Source organism: Leguminivora glycinivorella, chromosome 7 (assembly GCF_023078275.1).
Source record: "Leguminivora glycinivorella isolate SPB_JAAS2020 chromosome 7, LegGlyc_1.1, whole genome shotgun sequence".
NCBI classification, from domain to species: domain Eukaryota; kingdom Metazoa; phylum Arthropoda; class Insecta; order Lepidoptera; family Tortricidae; genus Leguminivora; species Leguminivora glycinivorella.
The window spans coordinates 7,417,510-7,433,210 of NC_062977.1; the positions used below are offsets into that span (position 1 = coordinate 7,417,510).

Genomic DNA, 15,701 nt, shown 5'->3' on the forward strand with positions numbered 1-15,701 from the left:
TATTTATCGATGTATTTTTGGGTTCAATTTACGTATTTTGGGATTAATTTATTTGGTAATTTTATTGTGTAGGATGGAGCGGTTCTCGGATCTCATTAGTGGGAAGGTATTGCACACTGCTAATCCGACAGGGGATTCATGGTAACGTAACGCCTCTATTATTAATGATACAGATATGCTCTGGGACAATTCCCGGCCCAACTTTAACAAATGTATATACATAAATATTTGTATTTATGAGTGTCGAAATGTTTTGCGGACAAATTCATTTATAGTCAAAGGAATGCAACCCTTTATTTAAGAATTTATTTTAATATTCATTATTCATACTGTGCATCCAATCTAATAAATAATTTGATATTTTTAGTGAGTCTGTAATGAAATAATTAAGTAATACTACTTCTCATTAGAATGATGTTATAAAAATAGTGTTTGATTTCAGCTACCTACTTACATATAGCAGCGAGTTTTGTAAAAATCAAACTTAGAAACCAGTTTCATAAAGACAAAAATGTATCTATCTATCAATGCCGCGACAATCGTAACTTTCAAAGAAAAGGGACTGTCACAAAAACCCTGCAATATATAGAGGAGTAAAAATGGGCAAATCGATAAAGCTTAGAAGAAGCTCGGCGGGTCGCGCTAAAACGGAAAGTTTATGGTAATCACGGAGCAGAGGAACCCGTGATTGATTGTTCGACGGCCACAATGGCGGATACTGCTGAGTCGTGATGGACGTGTCTCTCCAACACGCATCCAGAGGCCTAACAATGGGGCACTCAGAACAAGTGAAGCTTCGTTTGAATGTCTTTTAATCAAAAGTTAAGCTCGGATTGGCTTGTGACGATCGGATCTTAAAGCGCTAAAAGTTGTCCCGTTGGTGACGGGTTAGGAATTTCACCACCAACGTTCCTTTGTCGTAGAAGTCGACTGTGGGATTTGGGTTCAATTTTGTGGGCAATGGGCTGGTAACCTTTCGACCACAATTTCGTTTTCTTTCAACCTCTTAATTGCCAATAGTGCTACTGAAACTTATGCAGTTTCGTGCCCTCTGCCAACCGCGTTTGGAAATGCAGGCATATTTTAATGTATTTCTTTAAACACTTGTCTAAAATAAAAATTATCACTTCCATCTATGCAAAGTTTCTGGGGAAGACAAAAAATTGTTTTCAGTGATTTATAAAGTACTAAAGGTATTTTTTTAGCGTCTGTAGAAACACATCTAAAAATATCTAATTTAAAAGATTAAGAAAATAATGTCGCACTACCATTCGCCTTAATTTAAAGGGTTAAAGGTCGAGGCGTAGCGTAATCCTTATCGAGGGCTATCTGCGCCGCTTAGGTATGTAGGACACTCTTTAATGCGCAGTAACGACAAGGGAGCCCGGCCCCGCACAAGTTAAGACACCAAGAGAAATGGCGATCGAGGATCCCAAGATTTAAGTGGCAGTTTCAAATGTGCCTACTTTTAGTGTTATTTCCTAAACGGAAACCATTTGTTTGCCTCATGCTCGATCGAGGAGAAAAATATACGCAATACTCGAGATCTCCTTTTAGCGGGTTCATGCGATGGTTTAAAGGAAAATGCATGAGTAAGTATATCACGCAGCACGTTCTGAAATTATTAATATGGTGCTCAATAAACATTAAAATCAGTAGATTTATATGTATCGTGTGAGCCGCCATAAAAAACTTGCCAATGAATCATCGAGTCCTGTCACGTTGTTTTGGGAAACCATTAGTTAAACGTCCAATAAAACGCAACGCGTATAACGAAAAATAAAATCTAGGGAATTCTTTTACATCGCTCGAGTTGTAAAAGTTTCTTGCAAGTTTGAAGTTATACGATATCGTTGAACGTATGCAGCTACGGTGAAATATAGGTAATCAATTTAGCTGAAAAGTTGGAAAAAGTAATTCATGAAGTGAAATATACCCGTCTAGCTGAAAGTGTCGTTAGAAACAAACGAGTATTCTCCTTAGTATTTATGTTTGGCGTGGAATGTTTACAGAGTTGATGCGATAGTATTGTTGCAGAGGAGAGGCGTGTTTTCATTTGTAGCAGCGCAGGTGCGACTTCATGAGGCGAACACCAACATATGCAGAAGGCGTGTCGACAATGCTTCTGCCGTTGTTGCATTGATTGCTTATCGACTCGTACCTAGGTAAATATACGTGTAGTATGGGAACAACAATTTTACGTAATATCGGGACGGAGTTTAGCACATGTAAACAGAATTGCTTATATGGTAGCGGGTACAGAATTTCACTGACCACTTTCCTAAGAAGTCGACTGTGGGATATAGGCTCAAATGTGGTGTGTGCGATAGGCTGTCTGTCACTGCAATGTTTTTTTAACCCTTTAATTGCTAAGACCGTCACAGAAACTTGAGCAGTTTCAAGGGCTGTGTTTATCCCTTTTTCGGAATACGGGTTTGAGTTTATATAATAGGTACTCATATGTATGTAATTAAACAGAAATCAAGGTGGCTTAGTAACTCATGTAACCTGTAGCTATAATAATATCACAATAATTTCGTAAAACACGCATTTTTGCCACAAGAAAGTCACGGTATCACCCTATCACTCTCGTGCGAGGAGGCGGTGCCGCTATTAGCTTAACGACCATTTTAATATAAGAGATGACATATTAAATTTACGAGGGCAGCTACCCGCAACGCAAACGTCGCGTTGACGTGCCGTGACCCCTCTGTCTCCTTTATTGCTGGGAATATAACTATCGGATGTGTTTATGATACGCAATAGTGATTGTGTTTGTACTACTTTCTGTTTCACCATGTATGTGTATGTATGTATTAAAGTAGCTGCAGCTGCAGAGATCTACAAAAGAAGAGCATGGCAAATTTATCAATTAATTAATTCATAATTTCTTCATGCAATTTTGCAGCTCACTACATAGCTCATGATTTTCGAGAAATATGCTTTTAAAAATAACAATAATAAGCAATGCAGGTCTTTTCCTATGGCTTTAAACCCATCATATAGGTTACTACTTCTTATCATAATCTTAATCATAATCCTTTATTGCAACCATGGTAATAATTATAGGTGTTACAGTCAATAGCTTGTTTCACATGGGCCCTGTTAGGGCAAAGCAATTCTTTCTATCTATAGCAGCATCTAAAGCGCCCGTCTTCGGACATAGGCCTCCTCTCCATTCCTCCACGCTTGTCGGTCCATTGCCATCCGCATCCAGTTATCGCCAGCTAGTTGGCAGATGTCATCTCTCCATCTAAGGGGTTGGGGGGGGGGGGGGGGGGGGGGGGGGGGGTCTTGCCGCGACCACGGGTGCTAGCGGGCTTCCATACCATAGTTCGTCTCGCCCAGCGACTATGGTCCATCCTGGCAATGTGCCCAGCCCATCTCCACTTTCTACTAGTATGTACTTAGGTACTACTTATGTATACTAATATATAAAGTAGTGTGGTTCTACTACGCAATTCACTGAAACTCGTTTCATAAAATCACACTCGTGTTTTGAAGTCTTTTACTAAATATCAGTAACATAAACTACAATTATTAACAATTTTGTTTTATTTACCAGTTATATAAAAACACTGTAGAATATATTTTGTTAAATGCAAGAACACATTACTATTAATGGTATTTTAGCTAACATTGTCGACATACACAAAATACGAGTATCTACTTTGTTAGTAAGCAACTTTGTACATTTTATTGAAACACGAATCGGTTATAAAAACACATTTGTACAGTAAATATTAAACTTTTACAATTTGCCTGATAGAGAATTGTTGATCGTTTATAGTTTTATTACAGAGTCGAGGACTATTTGACAGACAAACATGCATGGCCCGAACCAGAAACTACAAAAAACGAATAGCGATTAAAATAATTGTATTATGTATAGAGGACACAGTTCAGATAAGAAAGCACATCAAATATTTTATATTTTATGTTGTGTAGGTAAATTACATATTTAATGATATTGAGATTCATATTATCTTTTTCTTCTATGACAATTTGATATGTTTTCTCTGAAGAAGAACGACGTATTATTAAGCAATAATATAATTTATTGAAATTGATTTCCATAGAGTACCTAGTCTGTTCATATTCTTTGATGAATACTTTTGCATGTTAAATTGTATGTTGTTATTTAATGCATGTTAATTATAAGATGTAATGTTTTGAAAAGAAGTTGCCCGCCGAGTTTCTTGCCGGTCCCATAGTGGATACCCCCCTCCCAACTGAGGGGGGACTGAAATCTTCTCGAGGCTGAGGCGTAGGGTTAGAGCCGGCGTAGCTTTATTTGACGTTCATATGCGCATTGTAATATGCCTACTTGAAAAATAAATATTTCATTTTCATTTTCATATTTATTATTGTATTAATACAACGAAACATTGACTAGTATACGAACTTGTCCACTGAACTCCAATCCTAAGTTCATCATTAAGAGTGTTGCTTGTGTATTTTATAAAAAAAAATGTTTGCACAAATATGATAAATTATTTGTCGGTATTTTATTTCGCCGTGTTACAGACTAGAACCTTACAACATGTATTTCATGTAAATACAATTACATGTCTCAAATAACAACATAAAAGATAGATGTCGTTGCTTAACACATTCTTTATCTGGAGAAAATAACAAAGGAATAGTAGTTGCTTTACAACAATGAAAAAAATAATCAATGTTGGAGTAAATGATTTATACCGGGTGGAACATTACGATTCAGATTCAGATTGTTTATTGGTAATGAACATGATGATCATTGAAATGGGAGAATATAGTGTATTAGGTGCTATTAGGGTTGGCACCTAGTCCTTTTTCCATAGATTTTTAAAAGGCTGTAACTTGAAAATAGGTTCTAGGGGAAAAATGTAGGCATAAGGCACACCTCGGACACTGGCGATCAAATATACGAAAGAGGCGCGTTTCTAGCACACAGTCTAAGCTCGTGTAGATGAATGCGTACTATGTTTGTATGAGTGAAATATGACAGGTCGACTGTTAGCGTTTTTGACAGGCGGTAACTGTGAGGTAACACTATCTCCCATTTCAGGAATAAGTACATCGTAATATTCCACCCAGTTATGTTCCATTGATTGCGCCTTGCTTTCAAAGGCTAAATGCAAAGTTAGGAGAGACATGAGTCGATTAATTTTCGCTGCGGCTGCGTGTGTAGGTCTGTAGCTACATTACGCGTCGAGAAGAGCGCGATTCATGCACACCTCACGTTTCGCGGAAGCGACGCGTAATTGCTCTAAAACGCCGCCCATTTGTTTGATGTCTTTGTTCCTTGTTTGCACCACTAAGGGTACATCACGGGGTACTCTTACGAATTCAGAGTTCCTACACCCATTATGGCGGAGACAATGGCTGACACAAAAAACAAGCATTAATAATCAGGAATATGCATCGGCTGGGGTGAGACTTTACAGCGACAGTGAAAGATGATCCCGGTGAAAACTTTTAGTGACAATGAAGGTGGGGGTCTGAATTGTGGGTGCGTTTTAATGAGTGTTCGTGGATTTTCCTCGTGGAGAGTGAAAATGTGTGGTATTGTTGGCGGCTAATGCTTCTTTACACTCTCCTGTTTATGAGCACCTGTCCTGACACTTTTTCTTTCAAAAAAACTCAAATAGTACCAGCTCATTGTATGTACGGATATCTACAGTAATATTTTATGACGACCGATCTGGCCTAGCGCGTAGTGACTTTGCCTGCTAAGCCGCGGTTACGGGTTCGAATCCCGGGGAGGGAATTTATTTGTGTGATGAGCACAGATATTTGTTTATGAGTCATGGATGTCCTATGTATTTGTATATTATATATATCCTTGTCTGAGTATCCACAACACTGAGCTTACCGTGAGAGTCGGTCAATCTATGTAAGAACGTATATTAATTTAATATTTATTTATTTTCTATTTTTTTTTAAGTATCTTTGTTTGTCAATCTTTAGGTACCTACGCAACTTTTAAAAGTAACTAACATCAAAATAGTTCGTTTCTATAAAGTTTATGTAACTTAATTGTATTTTTTTTTAATTCAAAGTGCCTGATTCTCCTAAATTGAAATGTTATATTATCTATCAGACGCATGACACAAATGACCAAAATTTACTATATTATGCTGGACAACGGTTGCGTGTTGTTACAAGTTAATCGAGGGCGAGGTTTACTGCGTCACATGATTGTAATGGTCTTGTAAAGGGTGAATGTAATGTATTGCGGACGGCTGTAGACGAGAAAGTACAAGTAAACATTAGGCAAAAGGTTAGACCGATGTGCGGACATGTTGTCTCGTAAAAAAAGCTTGATTAAAACAGGGTTTCTGGCATAAAAATTAAGTAAAATTTAAATTTGAACGTGCAAGTCTTTTTAATTATGCTAATGTTGTATTTAACTGCAGATAATCAATATTAAACATATAGGTAACTATTAAGAGTGCAACCTACATATGTGCGTGATACACGCTTGTGTCCCTAAAAGGGGTAGGTAGAGCCTATGAAATTGCTCAAGTTTCAGTGCTACTAAGGGGTTGAAAGAAAACAAAAAAAATTGTCCAGACAATGATATTCCAGCGACAAGTTGCTAGCCTATCCTAGCTAGTGACAAGTTGGTAGCAAACCCACAGCCCTTCTACGATGACAACCACGGGAGGAAAGCAAATAGAAAATATGAACGTTATCCTTAGTTACTCTAAAAAGATGTTCAAACTATGGTGACATCTTGAATATCCACATCCCGCCCCTCCCCGGCAAAATCTAAACACAGTAAAAGCCGAGTTTACTGGCGTTTTATTGGCTCAGCTTGGAGTCGCGCCAGCGCACTTCTTCGCTCCTAATTGATATCTGACCGACAATGTTAACAGTGGGATTGACTTGCGCAGACGATTTCATGTTTGTTTTACGATTGCTTTTAGGATGATCGAATGAAATATGTTAACTCCAAACGGTCCATCGATTACTAGTTCGCCGAGCGATATCAGTCTGAGAATTCGATATTGTTACATTTTGATATAGACCATTATCACACAGCTGAAATGATAATCGGTTAACCCTTAAGAAAAATTGTGTGCTTGAGTTTGATATCTGTATTTGATTGCCTAGCCGCCATATAATTTTTATTTATGGTAGGAAATTAAATTATCTAAGGATCTTAACTTGATTGTTTGACAAGTATAGGTAAATGCTCGGAGCTGTATTTTCATGAAATTGTCAAGTTTATGCTTGACCTAGACTATTATAAGTACCTACATGTCCTACATATATTATGTAACGTTTTCAATCAAAAGATACCGCATTATCGGTTGCCGATAGTATTCTTATGGAAGCTATTATGAAAATAGAGGCTTATTACCAACCGACAATAAGGGTCGTTTAAATTGAAAATTACACATATTATTCATAATTATGAACATGAATTATACATAGCAGTAATTATTACATAAAAAACTTACCATTTTGTTGTTGATTTCGTGAAAATGTATTTCGCACACTTTATCTACTATGTCTTCACTTTGAAACGTGACGAAACCGAAACCTGAAACAAAACAATAAAATGTTAGAACTAGGTATTAAAGTTTTACAACAGTTATTGCGAGCACGTTTTAACGGGGCGAATATTAAACTAGTAGTAGTAATGTTAAGTTTGCTCTTCGAACATTTCACGATTCGACAAGTCTCGCTATTACCGGCTAATATCCCGGAAAATAAGTTATGAAACTAAGTTACCTGTGAGCACCGATATTATTTAAGTTAAAATTCTCTTATCTTTGGCAACATTCTAATTAAAGGAAATTTGCTTCGGACTAGTTTCAAAGAAGCGCGTCAGTCAGTTTTCGACAACAGCTATCAGGCGGTATCGCGCGGCGCGTGGCGCGGGCAGGCACGGCCTCTTTGGTAACTACCGATTTCATATAATGTAAACTTACCAACTACTTATGACGTCAAACCAAACAATATTCCTTCCTTTAAACGCTCCCAGATTCGCTGAGCCGCAACGCCGAACAACTTCGGCGATACGTTCCGCATTCGACGCATAAGATCGCTCAAGTTCGCCCCCTTATGGGATTCATGAATTACAAATTGCGATTTCGAGTTTCGCACTCGACATCCGAATTGCTTTCCGATATTTACTCTATACTCTAAGATAACTTACTTCAGAGATTGAAATGTGTCACAGAACTCAACTCAACACGGAATGCCCGAATCACGTAATCACCTGACACGGACAAGTTTCCGCTTAAAGTGGCAAACAAAACACGATGATGAACCGCGTGTTTCGGTCAGTTAACGATGAAGACACACACACGCAGACGTGACGTGACGCCTTCACTACGACAAATAGCATTAGCGAGCCGCTCGACAAACAGGAGGTGGCGCCGCGATTATGCTGACACGTAGGTACCGAGGGCGCGACTCCCCTGTCTCGCGCAAAAACTTTCTAGTTCGTCCCGTGTCCACATGTTGATATGGGCACGTGTGAACAAGTCGCCGCACTACACATTATGCAGGATCAGCGTCTCGCCGTATCAAGCAGGGGATAAGTCGTTTTGAAACGGAGTCAAATCTATAACCATGAACCGCCGTTATGAGCCTCACTAATCAATACCCTTCAAGTGCTACCTTTCGAGTAGGGAAAACAATATGACAATTTGATAGTCGATAATTCGGATTTGCTAATATTAAGCCCATCACCTTTCACGACTGTTCTGCCCTAAACAAACAGCGCGAACTGTGCGATCGGCGAAACTAGGACGCATTTGGTATTTCGCGCGCGAACGGGTGGCTTTACGTTGGAATTGAGGCAAAGATAATAACAACCTGAAAGGCAAATACGGGTTCCCAACGAGTTCCATAGATGATGGCGTTTTCTTAATCTGTTGGGCATATCAATGAATCAGAGAACGTTTAGTACAAACTATTTTACATTGCTTCGTCATGTTAGGCTATTCGTTACGAGTATGGACAGTGAGCTACGAAATTGCATAGAGAAATACTGAATGAATTCATTGATTAATGTAGTAAGTATAATGACTTTAATTTGGATATTATTCATATTTCAAATGTATATTTTATGTGTATCTACTGTGAACACAAGGCGGATACCATATTGAAAAATTAAAAAGAACTGGTAGAATCGGCAAGCAGGGAATCGCAGAGCGCTACGATGCCCTTATTTATGCGGGTTCGCAAACCGAATAAAGTAGGAAGTAAGCAACAACGGTCTGAACTTATCTGCGGGCCACTGGCTAAGCAAATATGAAATAGGATCTCCGGATCAAACTAAATGAAGTTCCTCTAAGTACGCGAGTTAAATTCGTCAATGTCAGTGACCGCATAAAAAGTTTTGGGTTTCGTTTTGCTTTTGTGTGGCCGCTCCAGATAAATGGGCCGTTTTCAAGAAATTCGTCCGCGTCACTTCTGGTAACAATGGGGAAGATAAATATCGCTGCGTAGGAAAAGGATTCTGTAAACATAATTATTTGAACTTGTAATTGTAGCTGTGAAACGCTAATGAAAGTTCTCGAGCGGCGTCGCTCCAGGAATTAACTTTATTTTTTCCGGCTTCAATTAGACTACCTTTATTTTTTAGGAGGAATACTTTAATTAAATCCGGAAGCTTACAGGTGATTTGCGAGCAGTGCTTTGGACGTTCGGCGAAATAAATTGAGTTTGCATCACGGATCGAGAGGGTTCTAGCTATATTAATAGGGGGATCGCACCTGTGCGGGCGGTATTTCCTATTTTAATATGTAAGAAGTGGGGAGGTTGTAAGGCGAAGATTATGAAAGTGTCTTCCGATATCGAGTATCTCGACACATCTGTCGGGCGGCACGTGGTGCTGACAGTGGGCGGGCTACCCCCGCCCCGCGCCTCGGCCCCCTATCTGGGCCACAGGCAGTATAATCTGCCCCGGCACTGTATGAAACACCGGCCGGTGGCGTTTATGGCGCTATAATAACCGTATAAAGTGCGACTTATTGTAGGCGTCGATAACGGACGTTATATACAACCGTAGGCCTCTGCGATGACGTCCGCGTCGTCGAAACCTTGCCATTTTTATGATACCTTTCTTTACCTTTCCATATTATTTTATTTCTAGGTGCAACTTTGATTTTTCAAGGCTAGGTAAATATTTGATGGTCAACATTTCAGGTAAAATTTAGGGTTGTGACTTATTTCATTGCACCTGACTAAGTATTAGAATATCATTTAGCTGATTAGTTGTAGTTTATGGAAAGTTATCGAAGTAAATTAGAACGCAAGTCATTGACGACAGTGGACTGCGCGCGAAAATAAAAGTACCATCCTATGTTCGCGGTAACTAACAAGTTTTCATTAGGAACGCGCCGAACAGCACTCAAATGAGCAGCAAACTTGCCCAGCCGCGCTCCGACGTCCAAACTTTTGTTATTGTTTCGCTTCATTATTGTAATACGAAATACGCAGCAGTATAATTAAGAGATGCCCTAGAATTGTCCTCGTCGACGTAATAGTTGGCCAAAACTTTTATCTACGAGCTCTCATCGTGACAGAATGTTTGCTGAAATAATTGCCATTTTTCTTCTGCGTCCAGCTAATAATAACAAGTTAATCGTAATAGTTATTAGGAATGAGAGACCGTTAGGAGAAAATTGGCTACGCCATGTCTAAACGTCGCAGCGAATTCGGGTCTTATTATTAGATATCGGCTGATTGTCGGCGGTTGATTAATTAATGGCTTACGCATAGCTGCGGGGAATCGCGCTGTTTGTCGCCAACTCACTGTTACTTGCTAAAGTATTCATAAGCAAATACGGAAACAAACTAAAATAATACAGAACTAAAAGTTAACTAGTATATTAATAACATACTAGTAACCTTTTCTATTTTGTACATAAATAGCTCCAAATTAAGAATATGTCTGTAAGTAGTGAACTTTTGAATTTTATTTGTGCTATTTCCAATTCAAACAAAGAAGGAAAGGAGCAGACAATAGATTGTTATGAAAACAAACAGTTTATCAAAATTGGAACTTTTAAGGTAGTAGCTGATTCCAAGACAAATATGTGCAGAGATTCTAATGCATTCCCGCCGAAGTGAAAACTATGCGCAAACTTTCGGCTGAGCGAAGAGATTCAGCAGATAAAAGCTGTTGTAAAAAGAATTGGCTCCTCTTCATTTTCTCTATTGTGAAGTTGAATGGAACACGAACAATCAACTTTCCCGTCTAGCTGATTGTGTGGAGACACCCTTATTGTCTACCTTCAGGTAAATAAAATAGAAACACAATTGGCCCGGTACTCGGTGCGTCGAGATGCTCAACTTTTAAATTCCCAAAGTTGACTAAGTTATCTTTATTTACTTTCATTCATTTCGTTCGTTACAGTGTTCAGTTGGTACAGGATGTTTCCCTAGTTAGTGCACGACTAAGTGCAGTACACAAAAGTAAGAAAACTTGTCAAAAGATATGAAAGAAACCTGTGCTATAAATCATGCACATGTAAAATACTTTAAGGCGATACACTCGGAATACAATATTTTGTAGCAGCCAAGGGAGCACAACACTTCATGACACTGTATGACACGGTACTAAATATGTACACTGAGAGAAAAAACAACCAATTTTCATGTTCGTTCAACAAGTTTTTTGGTTAAAATAGCGCCTACGTGCTCTTTGGTTCAAACAACAACTTAGATTTTGTTAAGTGTAACTAGTACGTTCTACAAGTTTCATTTTATTTGAATCAATATTTTATTTGAATCAACAAGTCCATTTTATGAAAGCAACATGACTCATATTGTTTTAAACATAATTATAAACATATGTTTAAAACAACGGCTAATTTAATCAAATATCTTTTAACAAGTTTGACCTTCTTGTTCGAACAAATTCGACTTGTATCATCAACATTGTGATTTATTCCGTTTACTAAAATAATTTTGTTTCAAACGGATAAACCCGCAACAAGTCGAACTTGTTAAATTCACAATGCAAGTTTCTCTTAATGTATGTATAGTCTCATGATAGTGTGTTGCTATTCGACCACATTGTCTCCCAAAATAGATTTGATGCAAAAATATACGATACATATTTGGTCCGTTACAGCAAGAATAACCGTTAGGCCGCAACTATATACTAGAACAATTTATCAAAGGCGACGGAACCCTCGTCCAATCAGTTGATAGCAATGCCATAAATATTTACTTTAATAAGATTCCGTCCTTTCTTTCGCGACCCTGCTGTTTTACGGCACACTTTGCCCTATGGCTTTGACTTGCAGTAGCCAATATTAGAAACTATTACCATTTCACTGACTGAGCCTTAGTGAAGGTCTCGGTTTCAGCGTGGGCGAAAATAGTTGCGTATGTATTTGACGACCAGTCTGGCCTAGCGTGTAGTGACCCTGCCTGCTAAGCCGCGGACCCGGGTTCGAATCCTGGTAAAGGCATTTATTTGTGTGCTGAGCACAGATATTTGTTCCTGAGTCATGGATGTTTTCTATGTATTTGTATATTACAAAGTATATATATCGATATCGTTGTCTGAGTATCCGCAACAGCCTTCTTGAGCTTACCGTGGGACTCGGGCAATCTGTGTAAGAACGTCCTATAATATTCATTTATTTATTTATGTATTATATGGATGTTCTCCTTTGCAGGTTATATTCCTCAGCTGGTAAAATGGTAGGAGCAGGATGTAATGTTACCTAGATGGACATTTTCTGTCATTTCGTTTTTTGAAAAATGTTAAAAACACGGAAATTGCCTTAATATAAATATTTTAGTGCCAAATAATGGAGTTTTGAAACCATTATGAATTCGATGTGATAATAAAACAATGACGTAGTTTAATGGATACGCAGTTAGTACCTATTTGAATACTTGTTTGAAAATTATTTGACCTACCTATGTTAATGTAATGCATGATCTCAATTAAACCTAACTCAATTAGCATCTAAATAATAATAGATTAAGAGTTTTGTTTGTAAAATTCTATAAAAAATGACTGAAATAAACAGTATAAATTTAAATAGATATCATATAAAAAATGACTGAAATAAACAGTTTAAATTTTAAATTTTAATTTTTTTTTAAATAAAAACATGTACCTAACATTGATATAATAGGTAAAATGGCAGTACCAACAAATATATCACCCCACAATAAGTTCGCCTTCGTATTACATCATGCGCTGTAATACTTTCTTCTCACTCAAGTTTCGGTTGAATTAGACTGACACACCAGAATGACATCATTAAACCCATGCTTAAGCCACTAAGACGCCAGCATTACTAGGAGCGCATGGACGCCCAGATAGTCGAGTATGATTGTTGTGGTCACCCGGGATCGTCTAGATCGCGCAAAGCGCGTAATCCCGCGGAGAATACGTGCCTGCAACTCAAGGGATGGGATTTGCGGGATCACGAGGCAAGACGGGAATTCCCCGTTGGTCCCGACGAGTCCGATCTGCGTGTTCAGTTGCAAGATAAACTCGATAGTGTAATCCTTACATCAAACTATCATCCTGTCCTTGTCATATGCAGCGCAAAGAAATCCGTGTACTTTGTGGCTGCAAGTAAGATGTCATTTCAGACTCATTTGGTATGAGTCTGTGTGGGGAAGGACAAGGATCGAGATAATATTATGTATATAGTTAGGTGTGACATCCGATACATTTTACGAATTTCTCTTTCCGCGGAGATTTTTTCATTTTAATGCAACTTTTCGCAAATTCGGTTTTCATTCACTTAATGTTGAATATAACAAGTTAAATAAACTAATGTTGAAGTTGATGCGCAATATTTAAACTGATAGCAATGTTACAATTCTACATAGCTACCTACTCATACGATATGGTTTTTATTATATCAAATGATCGTTATTACGATTAAAATTATATAAAAAAAATTATATCGATTGTAACGCACCCACATTCATAAGTTATTATAAAATTAAGTCCAATCCGCCATTTGATGGCCTCGTCACTAAGGGTGATCAGGGTATGTATAGCCAAATGGCACAAACGCTCACGAAACGAAACGCTCGTAGATATCTATCGCTCTTGTGTATTGGCGCGCCACAGAGCCAGACTACCTTTCGCGGCGTTTCGTTTTATCGCGCTTGCGTATTGCGTCGACAAAAATGCCATTCGGCTACGGCACCAGGGTGGCTAGCCGAATGGCACAATCGTCACGAAACGCTCACGAAACGAAGCGCTGTAGATATCTATCTCTATCGCGCTTGCGTATTGGCGCGACAGAGCCATATCGCTTTCGTTTGGCGTGGCTCTGTCGCGGGGCCAGGGTGGCTAGCCGAATGGCACAATCGCAAACGCGAAACGAAGCGCTAGTAGATATCTATCTCTATCGCGCTTGCGTATTGGCGCGACAGAGCCAGCGGCGTATCGCTTTCGTTTGGCGTCGGAGAAATGCCATTCGGCTAGCCACCCTGGTCTTCTGGAGGTCCATTGGCATAGCGCGTTACTTATGGTTGTTCAGCTCACACAAATCCTACAAACATATGAAACATAAGGCCTTCGTACATGTACGATATTTATAATTTAAGCGCCCGCGCCCGCGAAAGAGAAGTGCATGATTCTGATAATATCGTTTTAATTGCGTAGCTCGTGCGGAGCGTTGTGATGCCACGAGCGTAACACGGGGAATAAAGGCTTTGCTACTGAGACTGTGGGGAAACCAAATAATACCACTTGAGGAAACAGTCTGATCAAAATTTATGAGGTATCATTACAGGTTAAGTGAGATATGTATTTTTAGGGTTCCGTACCTCAAAAGGAAAAGACGGAACCCTTATAGGATCACTTTGTTGTCCGTCTGTCCGTCCGTCCGTCTGTCAAGACCCTTTTTCTCAGGAACGCGTGGAGGTATGAAGCTGAAATTTATATCAATTACTCAGGTCTACTGTCCCTTAAAGCTGTGAAAAAATCAAACTTCTAAGCCAACGCAATCAAAAGATAACGCCGTTTATGCCGCAAATTTTCGACACTTGCAAGGGAATCAAAACCTACAGGGTGCTTCCCGTGAACTCAGAATCTTGAAATTTGGTACGAAGCAACGTCTTATAGCATAGATAAAGGAAAAATTACGAAAACCATAAATTTTTAGTTACATCACATAATATATTTTTTTTTAATAATTTTAACCTTACTACCCATTTCCTCATAAACGCGTAGAGGTATTAAATTGAAATTCATACCAAATACTCAGGTCTATAATACCTTTAAGCTGTAACAAAATCAAACTTCTATGTCAACGCAATCAAAAGAAACAGCAATTTAAGCTGCATATTTTGAAACTCGCAAGTACTCGCAAGGGAATCAAAACCTAAAGGGTACTTCCAGTCGACCTAGAATCTTGAAATTTGACATGAAGCAACGTTTTATAGCACACATAAAGGAAAAATTCCGAAAACCTTAAATTTTTAGTTACATTACAAAATATATATTATGACTCGATTGTCGTAATGAACGAACTTTGTAAACCTTCAATACGTCAAACTGACTTTTGCGGAGTAATCACCTTGTTATCTGAGTTCCTCATTACTAAATTAAAATACATTAAAAACAGTTAAGTGGTGATTAAAAAGAATAAGATACTTTTTAGTGAAATACCCGTGACCTTAAAGATCATCAAAAGGAGACCCCGGTGAGGCTAAAAATCGCATTATTTGATGAGAAACATTCCATATCCAGGTCCGTTATT

General features: G+C 38.5%; 1 protein-coding gene across 4 annotated transcripts in view; it reads right to left on the reverse strand.

The window, feature by feature from the left end:
• Positions 1–15,701, reverse strand: part of LOC125227931 (RNA-binding protein Musashi homolog Rbp6) — an 827,229-nt gene that overhangs the window by 41,221 nt on the left and 770,307 nt on the right. For all 4 annotated transcript variants that reach the window (XM_048132341.1, XM_048132339.1, XM_048132338.1 and 1 more), the window contains exon 8: positions 7,452–7,534. In XM_048132341.1, coding sequence (XP_047988298.1) covers positions 7,452–7,534 — 83 coding nt within the window. The remainder of the gene's footprint in view (positions 1–7,451; positions 7,535–15,701) is intronic.